This window comes from Pan troglodytes, chromosome 9 (assembly GCF_028858775.2).
Source record: "Pan troglodytes isolate AG18354 chromosome 9, NHGRI_mPanTro3-v2.0_pri, whole genome shotgun sequence".
Classification (NCBI taxonomy): Eukaryota; Metazoa; Chordata; class Mammalia; order Primates; family Hominidae; genus Pan; species Pan troglodytes.
Window position 1 is genome coordinate 66,518,728 of NC_072407.2, and position 22,530 is coordinate 66,541,257.

Genomic DNA, 22,530 nt, shown 5'->3' on the forward strand with positions numbered 1-22,530 from the left:
TAGAAGGGAATCTGAAGGCTTCCCCACCCCAAGTAGTACCAATGAGAGGTTCAGATAAGCTTTGGGTGCTGTTAATTCTCCACGTTATAGTGGAGATCCAGAGAACAGGATTCTAATGTGAGATGCTGAGACCTCTGTGGGGAGAGGGCAGCTATGCTGTTAGCTGCTGTTAGATTTAGGAGTTGGGTCATGGATTGTTTTTGTTTTGTTATTTGAGATGGAGTCTCAGGCTGGAGTGCAGTGGTGTGATCTCGGCTCACTGCAACCTCCACCTCCTGGGTTCAAATGATTCTCCTACCTCAGCCTCCCCAGTAGCTGGGATTACAGGAGCCTGCTACCACACCCAGCTAATTATTATATTTTAGTGGAGACAGGTGTTTCGCCATATTGGCCAAGCTAGTCTCGAACTCCTGACCTCGAGTGATCCACCCGCCTCAACCTCCCAAAGTGCTGGGATTACAGGCATGAGCCACTGCACCCCGCTGGGTGATGGGTTTTTTTTTTTTTTTTGTATTTTTTGAGATGGTGTCTCACTCTGTCGCCCAGGCTGGAGTGCAGTGGCGTGATCCAGCTCACTGCAAGCTCTGCCTCCCGGGTTCACGCCATTCTCCTGCCTCAGCCTCCCGAGTAGCTGGGACTACAGGCGCCCGCCACCACGCCCAGCTAATTTTTGTTTGTTTGTATTTTTAGTAGAGACGGGGTTTCACCGTGTTAGCCAGGATGGTCTCAATCTCCTGACCTCGTGATCCACCCGCCTGGACTTCCCAAAGTGCTGGGGTTAACAGGCGTGAGCCACCGCGCCCGGCCTGGGTGATGGTTTTAACGCACGGCTCTTACCTGAGAACTTAGGGTGCTAAGCTTTAATTACACTTTTCCATGGTTGCAACAAGCTGCGTTTTCTAAAGCTCTCTTCCTGGACTGGGGAGGCCTTTGGGGCAGGAGTAAAACTTCCTCATTTGCTCCAAGAGTGCTGCTTTCTGGGCTAGGAAGGCGCTGAGACTAGCAGCTGGCTGGACTTCCTGCTGCTAGTTTCGTCAGCTTTCTTTTCCCCTGGGAATCCCCGGCAGGCCGCCCCCTTCCCCATCTGAGTGGCGACGCTCAGGCAGCCTCCCCCATTGGCAGGACTCTGCCGCCCCCAGGCTTGTCCACCCTGCATGCTCCAACCCCAGTGTGTTCACTGGAAAGGCCGCTGTCCTGCGCAGAAATGGTGGCGGACGTGCCTTGCTCTACTGAAGTCCACATCCTAGGGCAGGTGATGAGCAGGAGGGTATAGACCACCAGAGACCCCTGAGGTGTCACCTAAGCAGGGACTTGATGGGAGTGAGCCTCGTGGGGACTCGGGGAGGCTCATCCAAGTGGAGCACAGTGGAGGGGTCGTGTTTGGAGCTGGGTGACCTGAGGGCCCGGGAGGTTGTGGATGGTCTGGGCCAAGTACTGTTCACTTGTTCACCTGGCAGGTCTGAGTTCATGAGTTTGAAGGTAGCCCTACGCGGAGCTAGGAAAAACTGCAAAATGGACTTGTTTCCCTCTGGGGCCTTGAGGGATCCTTGGTTGATAGGGATAGCCAGGCTGGAGCCGATTTAACTTGTGAGTCCCAAATAACCTGGATACACTCTGTCAACTCCTGGGCTCTCCCTCCGGCAGCCCAGTGATGTTTCAAAGCCCAAGGTCCCCACCTCATGTGACAGGCTGAGGATGGCAGACACTTCCCACAAAAGTGGACCTAGCCCTGAACACACACAGCCGGGGGACTTGTTGAGTTTGCACTGAGCTTCCCTCCAAATGAGGAAGGGGGCGTTTTTATGGTGTTGAGTCGCTAAGCCCCGCTCTCCCTAGCTTCCTGTGCTCTCTGGGGACAAAGGTGGGGGCCCCTGGAACCCTCTGTGGGCTGGCAGCGTGCTTCCTGCACCCAGCGCCAGCCCGCCCTGGGGAGGGGCTGAACCCGCCCTGCTCGTGATAAGGCACAGGCAAGGGCTGCCCTGAAGGAAGCTCCAAAGAGAAAGGAGGGCAGGAAGCCCACGGCCCACAGGGGTGTAGCCCGAGACCCACCTGCAGCCCCCAGCCCTTGCCAGGAAAGGTAAGCTCAGGCCTCACTGGGACCCTGGGCCCTTCTCTTCCTTATCCTCCTGCAGCCTCTGCCCAGCCTGCCTCTCGCCATGCGGCAGCCTGAACTTTCCACCTCCCCGGAGAGGCTTTGGCTGGTTTGTGATGTTGGCATCTGAGCTGTGGGCCAGGATCGGAACTACTTCCTGGCCTGGGTACGAAGCCATGGCCAGAGTGGGCAGCTGCCCCTGAGGGTCTGGGAGTGAGCTGTGGGCTGGCATTGAGCACGGTGGTCCTGAGTGAGCCCCTTCTTACCCGGCCTCAGTCTGCCCGCCTGTAGGATGGGAGCGGATTGGACTACATGGTCTCTGAGGGCCCTCGCGGCTCAAGCACCAGCGCTGGAGAGAGAGTCTGAGGGTACCACGGGTGTGCTGGCCTGGGGGCTCACTCCCACCCTCCTTCATGAGTGGCTTTCCTCTGGGTGTGTCCAGGGCATCACAGAGCTCTTCTGCCCAAACCTGGAGGCCTACCAGGGCCTGCCCACCTTGCCTCCTTCCACACTCTCTGTAGCAGCAGCCGCAGCCATGGCGGGGATGAAGACAGCCTCCGGGGACTACATCGACTCGTCATGGGAGCTGCGGGTGTTTGTGGGAGAGGAGGACCCGGAGGCCGAGTCGGTCACCCTGCGGGTCACTGGGGAGTCGCACATCGGCGGGGTGCTCCTGAAGATTGTGGAGCAGATCAGTGAGTGTCCGCTGCCCGCCTGCTGAACTCGGCACCATGGGCGGCCGCCATGGGTGTCTCTGGGCACTTCCGGGCCATCCCTGCTGCTCAGCTCCCGATAATGGTGTCACGGTGACTCAGGCATTAGCTTAATCATTTGGTTCCAAAAAAGACATTTCCCCAACTTCCTCTCCCTCCCACCCTCTTCCCTCCCTCCCTTCTGCTGCAGCTGGTCTGCTAAGGATCAGACGCAGCCACAATCCTCCATTCAGCCACCAATAGGGGCAGAAGGGGTGGTCTTGTCTGGGCCGAGGCTGAAGTCACATTGCTGAGGTCTGAGGAGGTCTAGGTGACCTAGGGGCCTGCCCCCACGCTCCCTCCCCTTGGCGGAAGCTTTGAGCAGGTTGGTGACAGGCCCAGCCTGGGTGGGAAGGCCCTGCCCCCACAGGAAGTTACAGCAGAGCAGCTGTGGTATCAGTCACAGAGGACCACGGGGCTAGTGACACGGGGGCTCCTCATCTTCCTTCCCTGCCGGGGGTGGGGGCTACCCCTTCCTGAGAGAGCAGCAGGAAGACCCCGATAGGCAGAGCCGGAAGACAGGCCCACCACAGTCCCGGCCAAGAGCCTGGGCCTGGGCTGCCAGTGGGTGGGGGGTGGGTGATGGCGGGGAGGCTTCCTCAGACCCCGCCAGGCCACCATGTGCAGCACAGGAGGAGGTCAGTCCGACTGTGGAGAGGATAGGGCCCAGAACGGCCCGGCCACAAGACTGAGGCTGTGAGGGGAGCTGCCAGGGGCAGGGCCCGGAGCAGCTGTGAGAATAGAAGTGAGGAACAGAGAGAGAGGGTGGTGAAGACCTGGGTGGCCCCAGGGCACGGCATGAGGGTAACGCAGGAGGCCTTAACCTGGAGTCAGACAGACCCCGCTGCTCTACCCGCTGCTGGGCACCCCAGGGCAAGTTCCTTTAGCTCTGTGTTCCCTGTGGTGGGGATACTGTCACTCCTAAGCACATCAGCTCTGTCTACTGATGCTCAGCCTGGCCGCCCCGGGCCAGTCTCTGGCCTCCTGGAGCAGCAGCGGGTGAGACTGACCCGTGGGGGCTGCGTGCCGGCTGCCGCACAGAGGGCGCTATCATGGGGGCCTGGAGCCCGAGGAGGGGGCTGCCCCGAGCCCAGGATGGGGATAACCCCAGGAGAAGTCCTGAGAGGTGGCCTCAGCAGGGAGGAGCAAGGTGGTGGCGCTGGGACTCGGAGGGCTGTGAATTAGGGCTCTCGGCTGGTGAGGATGCCGGGAGCGTGACCAGAAATGAGGCTGGATGGTGCCTGGCCAGCTCTGCATGGCCCCGAAGGCCTCCAGAAGGGGTCTAGACTTTCTTCTGGAGGGGAAGGTGGCCACCGAAGGGTTCTCAGCAGGAGGCTGTCCTGCTAAGGTCAGCAGCAAGGCGAAAGGCTGGTGGCGGCAGGCCCCTGAGGAGGCTGTGGTCCTGGTTAGAGACACCAGGGCCTCCTAAGGCCGGGCAGGGAGGATGGAGAGGAGGGTGGATTTTAGAGGTGGGATTGGCATTGATTACATGTGGTGGCTAGAAGAGAAAGGGAGGATGCCTGGGCCTTTGGCGCGAGTCCGTGTCCCCCAGCCCTGAGAGGTGGTGTAGGGAGCTGGTGAGGAGGGGGAGCTGGCGAGGAGAGGGCACCTCTGTGCACAGCGAGTCTGAGCTGAGCACCAAAAGCCGAGACCAGGAGTCATGGTGCTTACAGTCCCAGTGTCAGCCACTCGGCCACGGGAACAGAGGGTTCTGGAAGGGAGGAAGCCGGTGGACAGGCCCCTCAGCTGGCAGCACATGGGTTTCTGGCTGGGGGCCCAGGGCAGGGTCTGGGCCAAGGGCCACGCATGGGGAGGCAGCAGAAAATGGCAACTGAAACCACAGAATAGGGAGACCCAGTAAGGGGACCTGGCCGAGGCAGAAGAGGGTCCCAGGCCGAACCTGGGGAAAGGACAAGGTAAGGGGCCGGTCAGGAGAGGGACCGGAGAGGGACCAGAGAGGACAGGAGAAGAGCAAGGAGCCAAGACAAGGGGATGTGGCAGCACACAGCCAGGGTCCCGCTGGGGCGCCCAGGAGGGAAGGGCCCAGCCTGGGAGGGGAAGTGCCGGAGGACGAGCGCTTCTCTTGGTTTGGCAGCAGTGGTGATGCCTGGCATGTGCAGCAGTGGGGTTGGGGGCTGGCTGAGGTGGGTGGGATGCAGTGGGAATCAGAAAACTCACCGGGAGGACTTGGGAGGAACTCAGGAAACAGGGCTTTGCAAACTCTCAAGGGCTGTGTGCCCAGAGCAGCTTTCCGGCAGCCTTTTTCCTATGCTCTCTCCCACCTGTTCATGCTCCTGGAGGGAGGAGGCGGGGAGACCTGTGCCTTCCATTACTGTAACTCCAGTTCCCAGCTGGCTGACAAGGGACAGACGCACATCTCTAATTCAATGCTCACTCATGGATCGTCATGTGCGTGCACAAGTTTGCCGCAAACCCTGCAGCTACCACATGGGAGGCATTGTTCCGTGTCCCAGTTTGTAAGATCGTTATTATATCTTACAGGGAAACTGAGGCCCAGTGAGGTTAAGTGGCTTGTCCAAGGTCACACAGCTAATAGCTAAAAATATTGAGTGCTCACTGCTCCAGGCCAGGCACAGGTCCAGGCCCTGAGGACATACAATGGTGAGACAGACGTAGTCTCTGCCTCCAGGAGCTCCCCAGAATGCAAGACAGAGGCCGTTAAACCGTGGATTATGGGAGGACAGAGGGGGAGTCATGTGGAGGGAGCCCAGTGGGCTGGAATGTAAGAGATGGGGCGCTAAGATTGGGGCACTCAGATGCTGGGTTGGAGAGCTCCCCTGGGAAGCGATATAGAAGCCAAGCCTAGAAGGCCAAATCAGGGGCTGCCTGCAGAGAGCCCTGCTGCTGTTACCATGGGGTAGACCCCAGGCCCGCCCAGGCTGCCCCACTCTTGGCTTAGGCAGGGCAGGGGAGTGGTCGCCCCAGGCTTCTGAATCCTGGGGTTGTGCTGGGTGTTGGGGGCACCAGGGAGGAAGGCTGGACCCAGATGTGCCCCCGTGCCCCACAGATCGCAAGCAGGACTGGTCAGACCATGCTATTTGGTGGGAACAGAAGAGGCAGTGGCTGCTGCAGACCCACTGGACACTGGACAAGTACGGGATCCTGGCCGACGCACGCCTCTTCTTTGGGCCCCAGCACCGGCCCGTCATCCTTCGGTTGCCCAACCGCCGTGCACTGCGCCTCCGTGCCAGCTTCTCCCAGCCCCTCTTCCAGGCTGTGGCTGCCATCTGCCGCCTCCTCAGTAAGTTGCCCGGCTGATTCCCCTGGCCCACGAGGGTGATGCAAAGAGGCAGGTCCCCCCGTTTCCAGGCCCAGCTCTGTTGACGCTGTCCTTGCTGTCTGGGTTGCCACCCTGCCTGCAGGGCTGTGACCCGCCCCAAGCACCCATGGGTGAGGTGGGGAGGCTGCAGCAGGACCTAGTCCCCGCTGAGACCCTAGCTCCCCTCAGGCATCCGGCACCCCGAGGAGCTGTCCCTGCTCCGGGCTCCTGAGAAGAAGGAGAAGAAGAAGAAAGAGAAGGAGCCAGAGGAAGAGCTCTATGACTTGAGCAAGGTCGTCTTGGCTGGGGGTGAGTGCAAGTGGGGGTGGGCCTGGGGGGCGGGGGCAGGGGCCGGCCCGTGAGTCCCAGCCCTGGGGGACAGGCCTGGTTGACTCCCAACCTGCACTCCAGGCGTGGCACCTGCACTGTTCCGGGGGATGCCAGCTCACTTCTCGGACAGCGCCCAGACCGAGGCCTGCTACCACATGCTGAGCCGGCCCCAGCCGCCACCCGACCCCCTTCTGCTCCAGCGTCTGCCACGGCCCAGCTCCCTGTCAGACAAGACCCAGCTCCACAGCAGGTGCACCCAGGAGCCACGCCCCCTGTGTCGGGGCTCCCCAACCCAGGATCCACCCCCGTCCCGTGTCTGTGCCCACCCCAGATCCACACTTCGTTTCCAGGCCTTTTCTCTGTGTGTGCTTCTCCCCCAAGCCCAGCCCCCCTCCCCACCCCACGGCCGTACCTGGCGCAGCCCTGACTGCTGCTTCTGCCGCGGCCCAGGTGGCTGGACTCGTCGCGGTGTCTCATGCAGCAGGGCATCAAGGCCGGGGACGCACTCTGGCTGCGCTTCAAGTACTACAGCTTCTTCGATTTGGATCCCAAGGTGGGTTGGGGCAGGGAGAAAGCGGGCCTCAGGTCCATGAGATGTGGAGACCTAGGGCCTGGGGTATGGGCTCTGGGATGTTAGTGACTTGTAGTGGCCTGTCCGTCTGCCCGTTTGTCCATCCACACCTTTGTTTACTGACCCCACAAACACGCACTGAAACTCATCTACTCACCTCAGCATCAGGCCAGGTCTTGGGCCCCGGGCAGATGCTGAAGCGGATGAAGACCAGTAAGTCTCAGTGCCTGTTTCCCAGGGAGCTGTCGGGGAGGAAGCTAAGACCCACAGATCCTCATAGACAGTGTGTGTGTGGGTGCCCCTGAGAAGTCTGGGGCTCAGGTGGGAGAGGCCCAAGCCTGGGAGCTCTGGGAAGGCTTCCTGGAGGGGGCACCATTAGGGACTGCAGGACCTGGGGGTGGGTGAGGAAGGAAGCTTTGCAGGGTGGCCCCTCTGTGCCCTGTTCACTCTTCCTCCCTTCCTCCATTGGCAACCAACATGCTCCAGGCAAAATGCTCCATGCAATGTGCTTCACGCACATCTCAAAAACTTCCCAGAAGCCCACAGGTTGCTCTTTCTACCTGTAGGCCCCACCTCTCTGCCCCCTTTCTCTGCAAAACATCGTGGTTGTCTGAACGCTTGCTCCACAGAATCCCACTTCTTGCTTCCAAGCTTTCTCTGGGTGCTGTTCGACTCCCTCTCACTCCTTGGCCACAGCTATTCTATATATTTTGACACCATCCACACGTGAGAAGTGCACCTGCTGAGGTGGCCACGCCTCCAGGCTATCTGTCCCCTGGCCATGTCCCACCCGCTTCTTACTTGACCACTTACATGCGGCATAGACACCACCCCGACCACTCCTCCAGAATATCTTCCTCCTGAAGCCTCCTGTACACTTGCTTGGGGGGTGGCCTCTCCCCGAGCCACTCTGCCAGGCTCTGTGACGCTCCCTCCTCCTTTCCATGGCCTCTCAGTGTTGGTGAGCCCCAGGCTCTGCCCCAGGTTCTGCTCTGGGCCTCTGCTCTCTCCTCTCCTTCTCTCAGTCATCTCCAGTCTTGTGGATTTCAATACCATCTCCACACTCTCTCCCAGTTGATCATCTCCAGCTCAGATGTCTCTCTCCTAAGCTTTATTTATTTATATATTTATTTATTTTTATTTTTTGAGACACAGTCTTGCTCTGTTGTCCAGACTGGAGGGCAGCAGTGTTATCCCGGCTAACTGCAGCCTGGACCTCCCAGGGTCATGTGATCCTTAAGCCTCAGCTCCCCAAGTAGCTGGGACGATAGGCGTGTACTATACCTGGCTAATTTTTTTTTTTTTTTTGAGATGGAGTCTTGCTCTGTTGCCCAAGCTAGAGTGCAGTGGTGCAATCTCGGCTCACTGCAACCTCTTCCTCCTGGATTCAAGCAATTCTCCTGGGATTACAGGCGTGGGCCTGGCTAATTTTTGTATTTTTTTAGTAGAGATGGAGTTTCACCATATTGGTCAGGCTGGTCTCGAACTCCTGACCTCAGGTGATCCACCCGCCTCAGCCTCCCAAAGTGCTGGGGTTATAGGAGTGTATTTTTTTAGTAGAGATGGAGTTTCACCATATTGGTCAGGCTGGTCTCGAACTCCTGACCTCAGGTGATCCACCCGCCTCAGCCTCCCAAAGTGCTGGGGTTATAGGAGTGTATTTTTTTAGTAGAGATGGAGTTTCACCATATTGGTCAGGCTGGTCTCGAACTCCTGACCTCAGGTGATCCACCCGCCTCAGCCTCCCAAAGTGCTGGGGTTATAGGAGTGAGCCACTGCGCCTGGCCTAATTTTTTTTTTTTTTTTTTTTTTGAGATGGAGTCTTGCTCTTGTTGCCCAGGCTGGAGTGCAATGACATGATCTCAGGTCATCACAACCTCCGCCTCCTGGGTTCAAGCAGTTCTCCTGCCTCAGCCTCCCGAGTAGCTGGGATTACAGGCGTTGAGCCACCATGCCCAGCTAATTTTGTATTTTTAGTAGAGACGGACGGGGTTTCTCCATGTTGGTCAGACTGGTCTCGAACTCCTGACCTCAGGTGATTTGCCCACTTTGGCCTCCCAAAGTGCTGGGATTACAGGCGTGAGCCACGGCGTCGGGCCAGCTGTGCCTTTTTATTCTAGTGTTTTCTTCTCTATGACATATTTCCACTTCTTTGTTTTGCCATTTCACACATTATCTATTGACTTTGTAAGAAGGTTTCACTGTCTTACATTCTCTTCCCTGCCCACACAATACACACATTTCCTTGCCTCTTTCTAAGTGAGTAGTGTCTATAGTCTTTGGTTAAAACAATGTGATATGGCTGTAAATAGTAACACATATAAATAGTGTTCCTAGTTAAGCCACAGAGTAACTATGATTATTTTTTCCCTTTTTGCTCAAATGTTTTTGAAGTTCATAACTGCCTTTTTTTTTTTTTTTTTTTTTTTTTTTGAGATGAGTTTTGCTCTTGTTGCCCAGGCTGGAGTACAATGGCACAATCTCAGCTCACTGCAACCTCCGCCTCCCGGATTCAAGCGATCTCCTGCTTCAGCCTCCCAAGTAGCTGGGACTGCAGGCACGCGCCACCATGCCCAGTTAACTGTATTTATTTATCTATTTTTGTTGTTGAGATGGAGTCTCGCTCTTGTTGCCCAGGCTAGAGTGCAATGGTGTGATCTTGGCTCACTGCAACCTCCGCCTCTCGGATTCAAGTGATTCTCCTGCCTCAGCCTCCCTAGTAGCTGGGATTACAGGCGCCCACCACCACGCCTGGCTAATTTTTTGTATTTTTAGTAGAGATGGGGTTTCACCATGTTGGTCAGGCTGGTCTCAAACTCCTGCCCTCAGGCGATCCACCTGCCTCAACCTCCCAATATGCTGGGATTACAGGCGTGAGCCACCATGCCTGGCCTACACTTTTCTTTCTTATTTTTCGGTTCTTTTTCTTTCTGTGTCCTACTCTCCGGAGACCTCTTCAACTTATCTTCTAAAATATCTATTGAATTTTTAATTTCTGTAACTATATTTTTAAGTTCCAAGAGCTCTTGTTTTTTGAGTGTTCTTTTATAGGGTTTTTTTTTTTTTTTTTTTTTTTTGACAGGGAGTTTCATTCTTGTTGCCCAGGCTGGAGTGCAATGGCGTGATCTCGGCTCACTGCAACCTCTGCCTCCTGGGTTCAAGCGATTCTCCTGCCTCAGCCTCCCACATAGCTGGGATTACAGATGCCCACCGCCACCATGCCCAGCTAATTTCTTCTTGTATTTTGAGTAGAGATGGGATTTCACCATGTTGGCCAAGCTGGTCTCGAACTCCTGACCTCAGGTGATCCGCCTGCCTTGGCCTCCCAAAGTGCTGGGATTACAGGCATGAGCCACCACGCTTGGCCATAGGGCTTTCTTTTTAAGTGTAACATACATTTAGAAAAATACACAAATATAATTAACATATCAAGCAACAGAATTTTACTGGGCCCAGAAGCCCCCTTACACTCCTTCCAAGCAATAGCTCCCACAGGAAGTAACCACTAACTTTGCTTCTAACATCTTAGATTAGTTCTGTCTGTGAAATTTACATAATGGAGCCACACAGTCTATACTCTTTTTGCACCTGGCTTCTTTCAGTGTTATGTTTGTATGATTCATCCATATTGCATATATCATCATCTTAAATTCTTTCTCACTGTTGTATAACATTTCATTATGTCAAATATCACAATTAATGTATCCATTTTACTGTTGATGGACATTGTACAATTTCCAGATTGGGGCTGTTATGAATAGAGATGCTATGAACATTCTATGAACAAGCTATGTATCTTGGTGAACATGTTTATGCCCTGTGATATAGGGCATGCATGAGTTGAACTGTGGTAGATACTGTTAAACAGCTTTTCAAAGTGCACCAGGCAGGGTGCGGTGGCTCACGCCTGTAATCCCAGAAATTTGGGAGGCTGAGGTGGGCGAATCATTTGAGGCCAGGAGTTTGAAACCAGCCTGGCCAACACAGTGAAACCCTGTCTCTACTAAAAGTAGAAAAAGTTAGCTGGGCATGGTGGCGCATGCCTGTAATCCCGGCTACTCAGGAGGCTGAGGCATGAGAATCGCTTCAACCTGGGAGCTGGAGGCTGCAGTGAGCCGAGATCCCAAGATTGAGCCACTGTACTCCAGCTTAGCAACAGCGTGAGATTCTGTCTCAAAACAAACAAACAAACAACTAAGTGATTGCACCAGTTTACACTCCCACCAACAGTGGATGAGCGTTTCAGTTGTTCCACAACTCACCAGTGCTTGGTATTTTCTATTTTTTCATTGTAGCCATTCAGATAGGTGTGGTGATGGTATCTCATATAATTTTGTTTAAACAGTTTTGTTGAGGTAGAATGTACATACCATAAAAATCACCCCTGTAACCATTCAGCTTGATTTTTTTATTTTTACTTATGTATTTATTTATTTATGTATGTGTGTATTTATTTACATATTTTTGAGACAGAATCTCACTCTGTTGCACAGGCTGGAGTGCAATAGCGTGATCTTGGCTCCCTGCAACCTCTGCCTCCCAAGTTCAAGCAATTCTCCTGCCTCAGCCTCCTGAGTAGCTGGGACTACAGGCACGTGCCACCACACCCAGCTAATTTTTGTATTTGTAGTAGAGACAGGGTTTTGCTGTGTTGGCCAGGCTCGTCTTGAACTCCTGACCTCGTGATCCACCCGCCTTGGCCTCCCAAAGTGCTAGGATTACAGGCATGAGCCACCACGCCCGGCTCAGCTTATTTTTAACAAATGTGTATGGTTGTGCAACCATCACCACAATCCAGTTTTAGAACATTTCCACTGCCCCAGACAAGCACTGATTGCACGATGCCCATTTGCAGTCATTCCTCCTCCCACACCCCGACCACCACTGATCTGCTTTCCATGTGGCTTTAATTTACATTTCCCTGATGACTAATAAAGTTGAGTCCCTTTTCATATGGCTATTAGCCATCTGGATATCCTGCTTCGTGAGGTTTCTGTTCAAACATTTTGACAATTGTCATATTGAGTCATTTGTCTTTTTCTTATTGATTTGTAGGAGTTCTTTATATATTCTGGATATGAGCACTTTGCCAGATAAATACATTGTGAATATATTTTCCCCCTCTGTGCTTTGCCTTTTAATTGTCTGAATGGTTTCTTTTCATAAACAGCAGCTCTTAATTTTAATAGAACCAAATTTATATTTTTATCTTTCTTTTTTTATTTTTAGAGATGGGGTCTCGCTCTGTCACCCAGACTAGAGTGCAGTGGTGCGATCATAGCTCACTGCAACCTTGAACTCCTGGGCTCAAGCAATCTTCCTGCCTTAGCTTCCTGAGTGGCTGGGGCTACAGGCATGTGCCACAAGCCTGGCTAATTCTTTAAAAATTGTTTAGAGATGGAGTTTTGCTACGTTGCCCAGATTGGGTCTCAAGTTATCCTCCCGCTTCGGCTTCCTGAGAAGTTGGGATTTTTTTTTTTAGACGGAGTCTCACTCTGTCACACTCAGGCTGGAGTGCAGTGGTACAATCTCGGCTTACTGCAACCTCCGCCTCCCGGGTTCAAGAGATTCCCCTGCCTCAGCCTCCTGAGTAGCTGGGATTATAGGCATCTGCCACCACACCCAACTAATTTTTGTATTTTTAGTAGAGACAGGATTTCACTATGTTGGTCAGGCTGGTCTCACACTCCTGACCTCAAATGATCCACCCGCCTCGGCCTCCCAAAGTGCAAGGATTACACGTGTGAGCCACTGCGCCCAGTTACATTCCTTTAAAAAAAGAATATTCTGGTCTTGATTTATGAGTGCAGTGCTTTAGCTCTGTAAGGATTTTTTTTTTTTTTTTTTTTTTGAGATGGAGTCTTCTTCTGTCACCCAGGCTGGAGTGCAATGGCAAGATCTCGGCTCACTGCAACCTCTGCCCCCCTGGTTCAAGCCATTCTCCTGCCTCAGCCTTCCGAGCAGCTGGGATTACAGGCATGCACCACCACGCCTGGCCTAATTATTTTTGTATTTTTAGTAGAGACGGGGTTTCACCACATTGGCCAGGCTGGTCTCAAACTCCTGACCTCGTGATCTGCCCGCTTCAGCCTCCCAAAGTGCTGGGATTACAGGCGTGAGCCACCGGGCCCAGCCTCTATAAGGATTTTTTTGCCGGGCGCGGTGGCTCACGCCTGTAATCCCAGCACTTTGGGAGGCCAAGGAGGGCGGACCATGAGGTCAGGAGATCGAGACCATCCTGGCTAACACGGTGAAACCCCGTCTCTACTAAAAATACAAAAAATTAGCCGGGCGTGGTGGTGGGCGCCTGTAGTCCCAGCTACTTGGGAGGCTGAGGCAAGAGAATGGCGTGAACCTGGGAGGCGGAGCTTGCAGTGAGCTGAGATCGCGCCACTGCACTCCCGCCTGGGCGACAGAGTGAGACTCCGTCTCAAAAAAAAAAAAAGGCGGGTGCCACCATGCCCAGCTAATTTTTGTACTCTATAAGGATTTTGATTCACGTTTGAAGTTCTCTTCTGCGCCCTACCTGGCCTTCATTTCCTCCAAGCTGTTTTATTCTTGTTGTCTTGGTCTCTATGGTTCACTCTTGAAGCTTTCCTTAAATGTGGGTAGTCCATGCCTGTCCATTCATATTTAAAAGTGAAGCTCTAAGAAACCAATTGGAGACCCTGAGTGTGTGAGTAGGGCTTGGCATCTTGGTGGCCCCCTGGAGGCGATGGGGCCGGGCTGCCACTCTTTGTCGGGCATTTCTCTGGTGGCTCAGCCTCTCAGTGGCAACCCCACTGATCTTTCAAATGGAGATAGAAGGCTTCCTGCCAATGTCTTAGGTGACAAGTGGGAAAGGGTGTGGGTGTGTCACTCATCTGAATGCCAGCTTTCTTTAAATTTGTGTTTTTGCCGGGCACGGTGGCTCACGCCTGTAATCCCAGCACTTTGGGAGGCCAAGGCAGGTGGATCACCTGAGGTCAGGAATTCGAGACCAGCCTGATCAACATGGAGAAAGCCTCTCTCTACTAAAAATACAAAAGTATCTGGGCGTGGTGGCGCATGCCTGTAATCCCAGCTACTCAGGAGGCTGAGGCAGGAGAATCGCTTGAACCCGGGAGGCGGAGGTTGCGGTGAGCCAAGATTGTGCCATTGTACTCCAGCCTGGGCAACAAGAGCAAAACTCCATCTTAAAAAAAAAAAAATTGTCTGTTTTCAGCCTAGTGCAACCCCTACCCCGTCCAGCTGTGTCTGGGGTACCAAATGCAGGGGTGCATCTGGCTCAGCATCTCCAGAGAGTGAGTCCCAGCTTCTGCCAGGTGTCTCCTTGCCATCACTTGGCTGCACGGAGCTGGGGAGGGACCTGCTTTTTTTCATGGACTTTATCCAGAGTCCTCTCTTCAGCTCACCCTCGCATCTCATCCAGAGGATCCGCATCAGAGCCTGCCAGGGGTCCGCCATGCAAACTGGATGCCTCTGTTGAGATCTCTGTTCTTTTTGCTGATTGCTTTCCGCCTATTTTCAAGTCTCATTGGTGGATTTACCAGACAGGAGAGGGACAAGGCCTGAGGCCCTAGCTCTCTCTGCATAACCCAGTTCCCATCTACAGTTTGCTCTCCATCTTCCAAATTATTTCCTTTTTCTTTTTTCTTTCTTTTTTTTTTTTCAGACGGAGTCTCGCTCTGTCGCCCAGGCTGGGGTGCAGTGGCGCGATCTCGGCTCACTGCAAGCTCCGCCTCCCGGGTTCACGCCGTTCTCCTGCCTCAGCGTCCTGAGTAGCTGGGATTACAGGCGCCCGCCGCCACGCCTGGCTAATTTTTTTGTATTATTAGTAGAGACGGGGTTTCACTGTGTTAGCCAGGATGGTCTCAATCTCCTGACCTCGTGATCCACCGACCTCGGCCTCCCAAAGTGCTGGGATTACAGGCGTGAGCCACTGCGCCTGGCCTTCTTTTTCTTTCTTTTGGAGACAAGGTCTCACTCTATCCCCCAAGCTGGAGGGCAATGGTGCAATTACAGCTCACTGCACCCTCAACCTCGTGGGTTCAGGTGATTCTCCCACCTCAGCATCCTGAGTACCTGGGACTACAGGCACGCACCACCTCATGTGGCTAATTTTTTGTATTTTTAGTAGAGATAGGGTTTCACCATGTTGCCCAAGCTGGTCTGAAACTCCTGGGCTCAAGCTATCCGCCTGCCTTGGCCTCCCAAAGTGCTGGGATTACAGGCGCAAGCCACCGCCCCGGCCTGTCCTTTGTCCTTTTGGGTTTATCTTCCTAAACCTTTGCTATCAATTTTGGGTGAGTTTCAGCGGGATTGTTGGTCTTCTGTGGGTAACTGGGATCCCCTCTTGGAGTCTCTGCCTTCCCAGTTCCTTTTCTCTGGAATCCTCTTCCTTCACGCTTCCCTTGAGTGGCCCACTGTCATCCTTCCTATCTCTACTCAGCTTGTCACCTCCTCAGGGAAGCCTTCCCTGACTGCTTCCCCATGTTCCATTCTGTCATCTCCATTGAACTTGGGGGGGCCTTAGACTGAGGGCTCATGTGAGCTTCCCTGTGGAAACTGTTTCCTTGATAGTGTTTATTGCAGCCTTGGATTATTTGACTTATTGATTGGTTTACTCGGTCTCTCCTGCACCCAGGGCAGCATGCCAGCACACAGTAAACATCAGCACAACCAAGCCAAGGTTTAGACGTGCAGGCCTGGGCAGCAGGGGGCTAGCAGGCTGTTAAGGATGGGGTTGAGGTCTGTGGCCCATGTCTGGCCACTGAATGAATCTGCCTCAGCAAGGAGGGCAGGGCAGAGGGCCAAGGCTGGCAGGGGCTCAGTGCAGGGCGTCCAGGGCAGCTGGCATCTGACCAGCCCAGCCTCCAGCCTCCTCTCCCACCGCTCCAGACAGACCCCGTGCGGCTGACACAGCTGTATGAGCAGGCCCGGTGGGACCTGCTGCTGGAGGAGATTGACTGCACCGAGGAGGAGATGATGGTGTTTGCCGCCCTGCAGGTACCAGGCGGGCCTGGGGGCACCAGGGCAGGTGGGAGGTGAGCCAGTCCCAGGGCAGGAAGGGCCTTCCTGAGTGGGGGCTATCTCCAGGGAAGCCCGGCCTGGGGGTACTGCTAGGGGACCAGGCTGCTGGACTCAGCCCTCCCTGGCTTCATGACCACCTAGTACCACATCAACAAGCTGTCCCAGAGCGGGGAGGTGGGGGAGCCGGCTGGCACAGACCCAGGGCTGGACGACCTGGATGTGGCCCTGAGCAACCTGGAGGTGAAGCTGGAGGGGTCGGCGCCCACAGATGTGCTGGTGAGGAGGGGCTCAGGGCAGGGGCTGGGCAGGGAGAACCGTGAGGCACCGGGTGCCCCTCTGACTCTGGTCCTCCCATAGGACAGCCTCACCACCATCCCAGAGCTCAAGGACCATCTCCGAATCTTTCGGTGAGTTGGGGGCCAGAGTAGGCAGCCCTGCTGGAGGGGTTGGTCTGCATATGGAGGGAGGGGGTGAGGCGGCCTTTCACAAACCCCCGCATCCCACGAAGGCCCCGGAAGCTGACCCTGAAGGGCTACCGCCAACACTGGGTGGTGTTCAAGGAGACCACACTGTCCTACTACAAGAGCCAGGACGAGGCCCCCGGGGACCCCATTCAGCAGCTCAACCTCAAGGGTAAGTGCACAGGGCCAGGGGCTGGGTGGGGGGATCCCCACTTGTGGGCTAGGCAGGTGAATGCTCTCACCGGCTCTGTTTCCTCTTGGAGACCGGGGAAGATGCTCTCTGTCCTGAGGTGACGGTGTGGGCTAGGATGCACTCCAGGACCTCAGGCGGCTCTTCCCCTCCCGACCTCCTAGACCACCCCTTCTCTCCCTCCAGGCTGTGAGGTGGTTCCCGATGTTAACGTCTCCGGCCAGAAGTTCTGCATTAAACTCCTAGTGCCCTCCCCTGAGGGCATGAGTGAGATCTACCTGCGGTGCCAGGATGTGAGTGAGGGCTGGGCAGGGGCCAGGGCCGGGCAGGAGCTGGGGCAGGGGCAGGGGCTGAGGAGCATCAAGCTTGGTTAGCACTGTCCCCCTCACCCCTCTCGCCCAGGAGCAGCAGTATGCCCGCTGGATGGCTGGCTGCCGCCTGGCCTCCAAAGGCCGCACCATGGCCGACAGCAGCTACACCAGCGAGGTGCAGGCCATCCTGGCCTTCCTCAGCCTGCAGCGCACGGGCAGTGGGGGCCCGGGCAACCACCCCCACGGCCCTGATGCCTCTGCCGAGGGCCTCAACCCCTACGGCCTCGTTGCCCCCCGTTTCCAGCGAAAGTTCAAGGCCAAGCAGGTACCAGGAGTCAGGGTGGGAATGAGCATAGTGTTTACCCAGAGACCTCTGACCCCTGGGTCTCCACAGAGCCTTCCTCAGGAAAGCTACGTACTCACTGGGCTTCTCCCACTGTGTCCCTGAGATTGCGCGGCTGGTACCCACCCTTTGGGAGGAGTCACGGTCCAGGTGCCCATGTCCACCTCGCAGCCTGGCGCAGTGCAGATCTGCACCTTGGCGGCCCCACGTGGGCACTGCCCCTTCCCAGGCTCACATGCTGTCACCCTGACGGGGAGGTGGGGGCTCGGTGACTCTGGAGGAGGGGAGTAGTGCCTGGCAGCCCGTTACCAGTATGGTCCCGCAGCTCACCCCACGGATCCTGGAAGCCCACCAGAATGTGGCCCAGTTGTCGCTGGCAGAGGCCCAGCTGCGCTTCATCCAGGCCTGGCAGTCCCTGCCCGACTTCGGCATCTCCTATGTCATGGTCAGGTATGGCCCCTGGCCCAGCCCCCTGCCCAGCACCGTCTCTGCCCTCACCTGCCACCCGGCTGCTGTGTGCCCACATCCCAAGAGTAGGTTCTGGACAGGCACCCCAAAGACTCCCTTCCTTTGTTCTTTGTAAACAGGCCTTACTGAGGGCCCCATGTGTGCCCCTCATGCTGTCCCTCCACAACAAACATAAGAGACAAAGCTCACGCCAGGTACTGGGGCTCATGCCTGTAATCTCAGCACTTTGGGAGGCAGAGATAGGAGGATCACTTGAGCCCAGGAGTTTGAGACCAGCCTGGGCAACACAGAAAGTCCCTCGTCTCTACAAAAAATTGTAAAAAATTACCTGGGCATGGTGGTGGTCACCTGTAGTCCCAGCTACTCGGGAGGCTGAGGTGGGAGGATCTCTTGAGCCTGGGAGGTCAAGACTGCAGTGAGCCGTGATCACACTACTGCACTCCAGCCTGGGTGACAAAGCGAGACTCTGTCTCAAAAATAAATAGGCTGGGCCAAGCATGGTGGCTCACACCTGTAATCTCAGCACTTTGGGAGGGCGAGGCGGGCAGATCACGAGGTCAGGAGTTCAAGAGCAGCCTGGCCAACATAGTGAAACCCTGTCTCTACTAAAAATACAAAAATTAGCCAGGTGTGGTGGCACGCACCTATAGTCCCAGCTACTCAGGAGACTGAGGCAGGAGAATCCCTTGAACCCGGGAGGCGGAGGTTGCAGTGAGCCGAGATTGTGCCACTGCACTCCAGCCTGGGTGCGAAAGAGTGAGACTCAGTCTCAAATAAATAAATAAATAAATAAATAAATAAATAAAAGAGCCTGCGCGATGGCTCATGCCTGTAATCCCAGCACTTTGGGAGGCCAAGGCAGGCAGATCATGAGGTCAGGAGTTCGAGACCAGCCTGACCAACATGGTGAAACCCCGTCTCTACTAAAAACACAAAAATCAGCCACGAGTGGTGGCACGTACCTGTAATCCCATGTACTCGGGAGGCTGAGACAGGAGAATCACTTGAACCCGGGAGGCGGAGGTTGCAGTGAGCCGAGATCGAGCCACTGTACTCCAGCCTGGCAACAAAGCGACACTCCGTCTCAAAAAAAAAAAAAAAAAAAAAAAAAGAGACAGATTTCAGGTCAGGAGAGCAGAAGAACCAGTTCTTGCTCCAGCTCTGCTGTGGACAGTTCACTGTCTGGGCCTGGGTTCGCCGGTCCGCAAGACAGGGCTAGTGGTGGATGCTGTTATGGGGAGTGGGCCCCTTTGATTAGTTGTTTCCCAGGACTGCAAAGAAGGGAGGGAGACAGCAGTTGATGAGGATGGTAACAAAAACCAAAAAAAGTTACCATTTAAAGGCTTGGCCTGTTTGCCTGATGCTGCTAAATGCTGTTGTGGGGATTTTATCAATTAACCCCCATTTTCCAGATGAGGAACTTGAGGCCCAGGGAACCCAAATGGCTTGCTCAGGGTTACACAGCTGGTGAGCTGCAGTCGGGAAGGGCTGGCTCTCCAGCACGGCGCCACATTGTCTGGGCGGGCTCGGGCCATGCAGGGTGGAGCCCTGGCTCACTCTCTCTCGCTGGGGGCCAGGTTCAAGGGCAGCAGGAAAGACGAGATCCTGGGCATCGCCAACAACCGACTGATCCGCATCGACTTGGCCGTGGGCGACGTGGTCAAGACCTGGCGTTTCAGCAACATGCGCCAGTGGAATGTCAACTGGGACATCCGGCAGGTGGGCCCAGACCCAGGGTATATGGATGGGGGACAGGTGCAGGCCGGAGCTGGATCCAGCCAGGGTGGGGCAGGGGCTGCTCCCTTATCCCACCCACCATTTGCCCCTCTGTCTGCCCTTCAGGTGGCCATCGAGTTTGATGAACACATCAATGTGGCCTTCAGCTGCGTGTCTGCCAGCTGCCGAATTGTACACGAGTATATCGGGGGCTACATTTTCCTGTCGACACGGGAGCGGGCCCGTGGGGAGGAGCTGGATGAAGACCTCTTCCTGCAGCTCACCGGGGGCCATGAGGCCTTCTGAGGGCTGTCTGACTGCCCCTGCCCTGCTCACCACCTGTCACAGCCACTCCCAAGCCCACACCCACAGGGGCTCACTGCCCCACACCCGCTCCAGGCAGGCACCCAGCTGGGCATTTCACCTGCTGTCACTGACTTTGTGCAGGCCAAGGACCTGGCAGGGCCAGACGCTGCACCATCACCCAGGCCAGGGATGGGGGTGGGGGTCCCTGAGCTCATGTGGTGCCCCCTTTCCTTGTCTGAGTGGCTGAGGCTGATACCCCTGACCTATCTGCAGTCCCCCAGCACACAAGGAAGACCAGATGTAGCTACAGGATGATGAAACATGGTTTCAAACTGGAGTTTCTTTCTTGTTACTTTTTAAAATTTCTTTTTTATAAATTAATATTTTATTGTTGGATCCTTCTCCTTTCTCTGGAGCTGTGCTTGGGGCTACTCTGACACTCTGTCTCTTCATCACCAGCCAAGGAAAGGGGCTTTCCTGATAAAGACAAGAGTTGGTTAGAGAAAGGGACACCTAAGTCAGTCTAGGGTTGGAAGCTAGGAGAGAGGTGAGGGCAGAAGGGCACAGCTTTCAAGAACAAGGAATAGGGGCTGGGGTGGTGGCTCTCACGGGTAGGGCGTAGCTGCAGGGCCTCCTTGAAGTACTTGGGAAGGAGGAAGCCATCAGTATTCCCTGGAGTCAGAATCACCCCATTGGCAGAGCGGAAGAAGGGTATTCCATCTGCTGACAGAGCCAGAGATGTGACTCATGCCCTCCCCGAAGGCAAGGGCAGCTCCTGCTTTGTCCAGACTCACCTGCCAGAGCCAGGGGTCCATCGATGAACACAGCTATTTCACAATGGGACCGCATGCCTGCAGAGACAGCTGGAGCTGAGGCCTGGGCACCTGGAGTGCAGTCAGCAACCTGGGCAGACTGGGGTCCTGGGCTGGGGGATGCAGGGGTGCTGCTCCATGCCGGACATGGGGTGGCCCCAGACAAGTGTTGTAACCTTTGAAGGGGACCTGGGAGGACAGAGTGGGTGGGAGTAGCTAGGTGGAGGGGAGGGCACTGACCACTGATGATACCGGGGTCTCCAGGCAGTCCTGGGGCCAGGTGAATGTGCGTCCTTCCCTGGCACGACAGGCCTTTGAGTAGGATGGATGGCCAGTGCTTCCAGAATGTACCATGGACTAGCATCAGGGGCAGGGCCTGCGGTGTCTCCAGGGGCATCAGCTCCAACTTAGGTACCTGGTTGAACGGGTAGCAGTGAGACCCCCTTTGCAGGCAGGGGTCCCTCCCATCTCGCTCTCGCACTTGTCCCCTCACCCCGACCTGCAGGGAATGGCCCTGGTTGGCCCGGATGAGAAGGCCAGTGCTGGGATCCCCCAGCTGCAGGGCGAACCGCTGCTTCCTATTGGTGTCCACCACGCGCTGCACATCTTCAGCAGAGAAGCCGCGGAACTGGGGCAACTGCAGGAGGGTGCCCAGGGGCACGAAGCCATCTGTGGGCAGGCAGGGTGCTCAGGAGCTAACCTTGCTCTGGACTGGGCCAGGGTTAACAGGGAGCCACAGGCAACCGAAACAAAGTCTGGGCTTGGAGATCGCTTGGGCATCCTCTGTGGGACCTTTAGAAAGTCTCCCCTTTCTGGGCCGCAGTTTTTTCAACTTACATAAAAAGAGGATCTGCCTCACGGAGGGGCAGGGAGGTGAGTGCCCAGCATAGCGCTGGCCCGGAGTGCACACTCACACCACCAGCTGCGCCGTACCCTCCAGGGCTCGCCCTCGGGGTGAGTGCTGATCTGGCTGCTTGGCTGGAGGGGGCGGTCACCAGGCCTGGCCCAGACAAGAACTCTCCTCAGTCTGCTGTGGACATGACAGGGGCTCTAGGCCTTGCTCTCCTCTGTGCATGGGGAGGAAGTGCCCTCTGTGCCTTCCTCAGGGAGCGGTGGAGGCAGCCATCAGGGAGGAGTCGCAGACAGGCTCACGTTTCTCTCTGGGCTCAAGCCCCAGCCTCCAAGGCCCCTACTTACCAGCTCCCATGGGAAGCCCCAGCTTCAAGGCCCCATGGCGCAGGGCATAGGACAGAGCCTTGGACAGCTGCACGTCTCGGTCCTGAAAGAACCCAGCGGTGGCCCCTGGTCTCCATGGTGACCCTGCCCTACTGCCCATCCTGAACCCTCAATGACCCACTGCAGAGAGAGCCCAGAGAGAGAGCAGTGCCAGTGGTCTCCAGGAATAGTAGGACCCTTCAGCTCCGCCCCCCAGCAACTCCCAGGGAGCCTGGACTGGTGGGAGGGGGTGGGGAGGAGGCGCGCACCTGTTCTCGGGGTCTGGGAGCCCTTCTACCCCTGGACCCCGCTGCTTCCTGCCTCCCTCCTCCAGAGAAGTTCATGGTTAAGACCTGTGGGGGGCAGTGACGAGGGGGGACTGCTTTAAGGCCCCTTCCACGTCCCCATCCCTCCCAGAAAGTCACAAAGCCTCAGGAAGTGAGCGCTGGGTGGGAGTATACGGCTCATTAAGTTCACCACCCCCAGGTCCCTGCTGCAGAGAGGGAAACTAAGGCCCAGCAGGCCAGACTTGCCCAAGGTCACACCGTCAGCCAGGAGCGCAGGGAGGCCGAGCCCCGCACTCCAGATCGCTGGTGCGCCCCGCAGGGTGGTCCGGGAGGCAGGGCCGACGTGCCGACGGACCGGACGGAAGCGTCGGGGCGGCGGGGACA

General features: G+C 55.9%; 2 protein-coding genes across 18 annotated transcripts; one reads left to right on the top strand and one right to left on the bottom strand.

Annotated features, from left to right (window-relative positions):
- The first annotated feature begins 1,114 nt into the window (after positions 1-1,114).
- FERMT3 (FERM domain containing kindlin 3) lies at positions 1,115-20,226 on the top strand. Of its 7 annotated transcripts, none has more exons than XM_508522.8 (15): positions 1,115-2,077; positions 2,614-2,787; positions 5,873-6,106; positions 6,314-6,433; positions 6,536-6,704; positions 6,905-7,007; positions 15,906-16,013; positions 16,179-16,313; positions 16,395-16,444; positions 16,546-16,670; positions 16,875-16,981; positions 17,091-17,324; positions 17,668-17,792; positions 19,388-19,529; positions 19,653-20,226. In XM_508522.8, exons 2-15 carry the CDS (start codon positions 2,628-2,630, stop codon positions 19,830-19,832), a joined length of 1,992 nt encoding a protein of 663 aa, XP_508522.3. In that variant the 5' UTR covers positions 1,115-2,077; positions 2,614-2,627; the 3' UTR covers positions 19,833-20,226. The 7 variants fall into 7 exon arrangements, with proteins under 7 accessions (XP_508522.3, XP_009421625.1, XP_063639068.1 ...); XM_009423350.5 differs by having other exon boundaries at positions 1,177-2,077; positions 2,617-2,787; XM_063782998.1 differs by having other exon boundaries at positions 1,845-2,077; positions 15,885-16,013.
- On the bottom strand, positions 20,155-22,518 carry TRPT1 (tRNA phosphotransferase 1). Of its 11 annotated transcripts, none has more exons than XR_010147231.1 (8): positions 22,393-22,518; positions 22,129-22,212; positions 21,842-21,923; positions 21,144-21,313; positions 20,885-21,059; positions 20,627-20,775; positions 20,442-20,552; positions 20,155-20,309 (listed from the first exon to the last, which is right to left on the bottom strand). XR_010147231.1 is itself a non-coding variant. In XM_063783005.1 (8 exons), exons 2-8 carry the CDS (start codon positions 22,201-22,203, stop codon positions 20,218-20,220), a joined length of 762 nt encoding a protein of 253 aa, XP_063639075.1. In that variant the 5' UTR covers positions 22,204-22,212; positions 22,393-22,518; the 3' UTR covers positions 20,155-20,217. The 11 variants fall into 11 exon arrangements, 9 of the variants coding, with proteins under 9 accessions (XP_063639075.1, XP_009421618.1, XP_009421621.1 ...); XR_010147230.1 differs by having other exon boundaries at positions 22,405-22,511; XM_063783005.1 differs by having other exon boundaries at positions 20,627-20,683.
- Positions 22,519-22,530: the final 12 nt, after the last annotated feature.

Coding starts and splice junctions, on each gene's coding strand:
- FERMT3 (XM_063782997.1), top strand. CDS start 2,385: ATGGGAGCGGATTGGACTACATGGTCTCTGAGGGCCCTCGCGGCTCAA. Junction 6,107..6,313: donor TGCCATCTGCCGCCTCCTCA/GTAAGTTGCCCG, acceptor AGCTCCCCTCAG/GCATCCGGCACCCCGAGGAG. Junction 19,530..19,652: donor TCAACTGGGACATCCGGCAG/GTGGGCCCAGAC, acceptor TCTGCCCTTCAG/GTGGCCATCGAGTTTGATGA.
- TRPT1 (XM_009423343.5), bottom strand. CDS start 22,203: ATGAACTTCTCTGGAGGAGGGAGGCAGGAAGCAGCGGGGTCCAGGGGT. Junction 21,924..22,128: donor CTCCCAGACCCCGAGAACAG/GTGCGCGCCTCC, acceptor GGGTTCTTTCAG/GACCGAGACGTGCAGCTGTC. Junction 20,684..20,884: donor AGACCCCGGTATCATCAGTG/GTCAGTGCCCTC, acceptor CTGTCTCTGCAG/GCATGCGGTCCCATTGTGAA.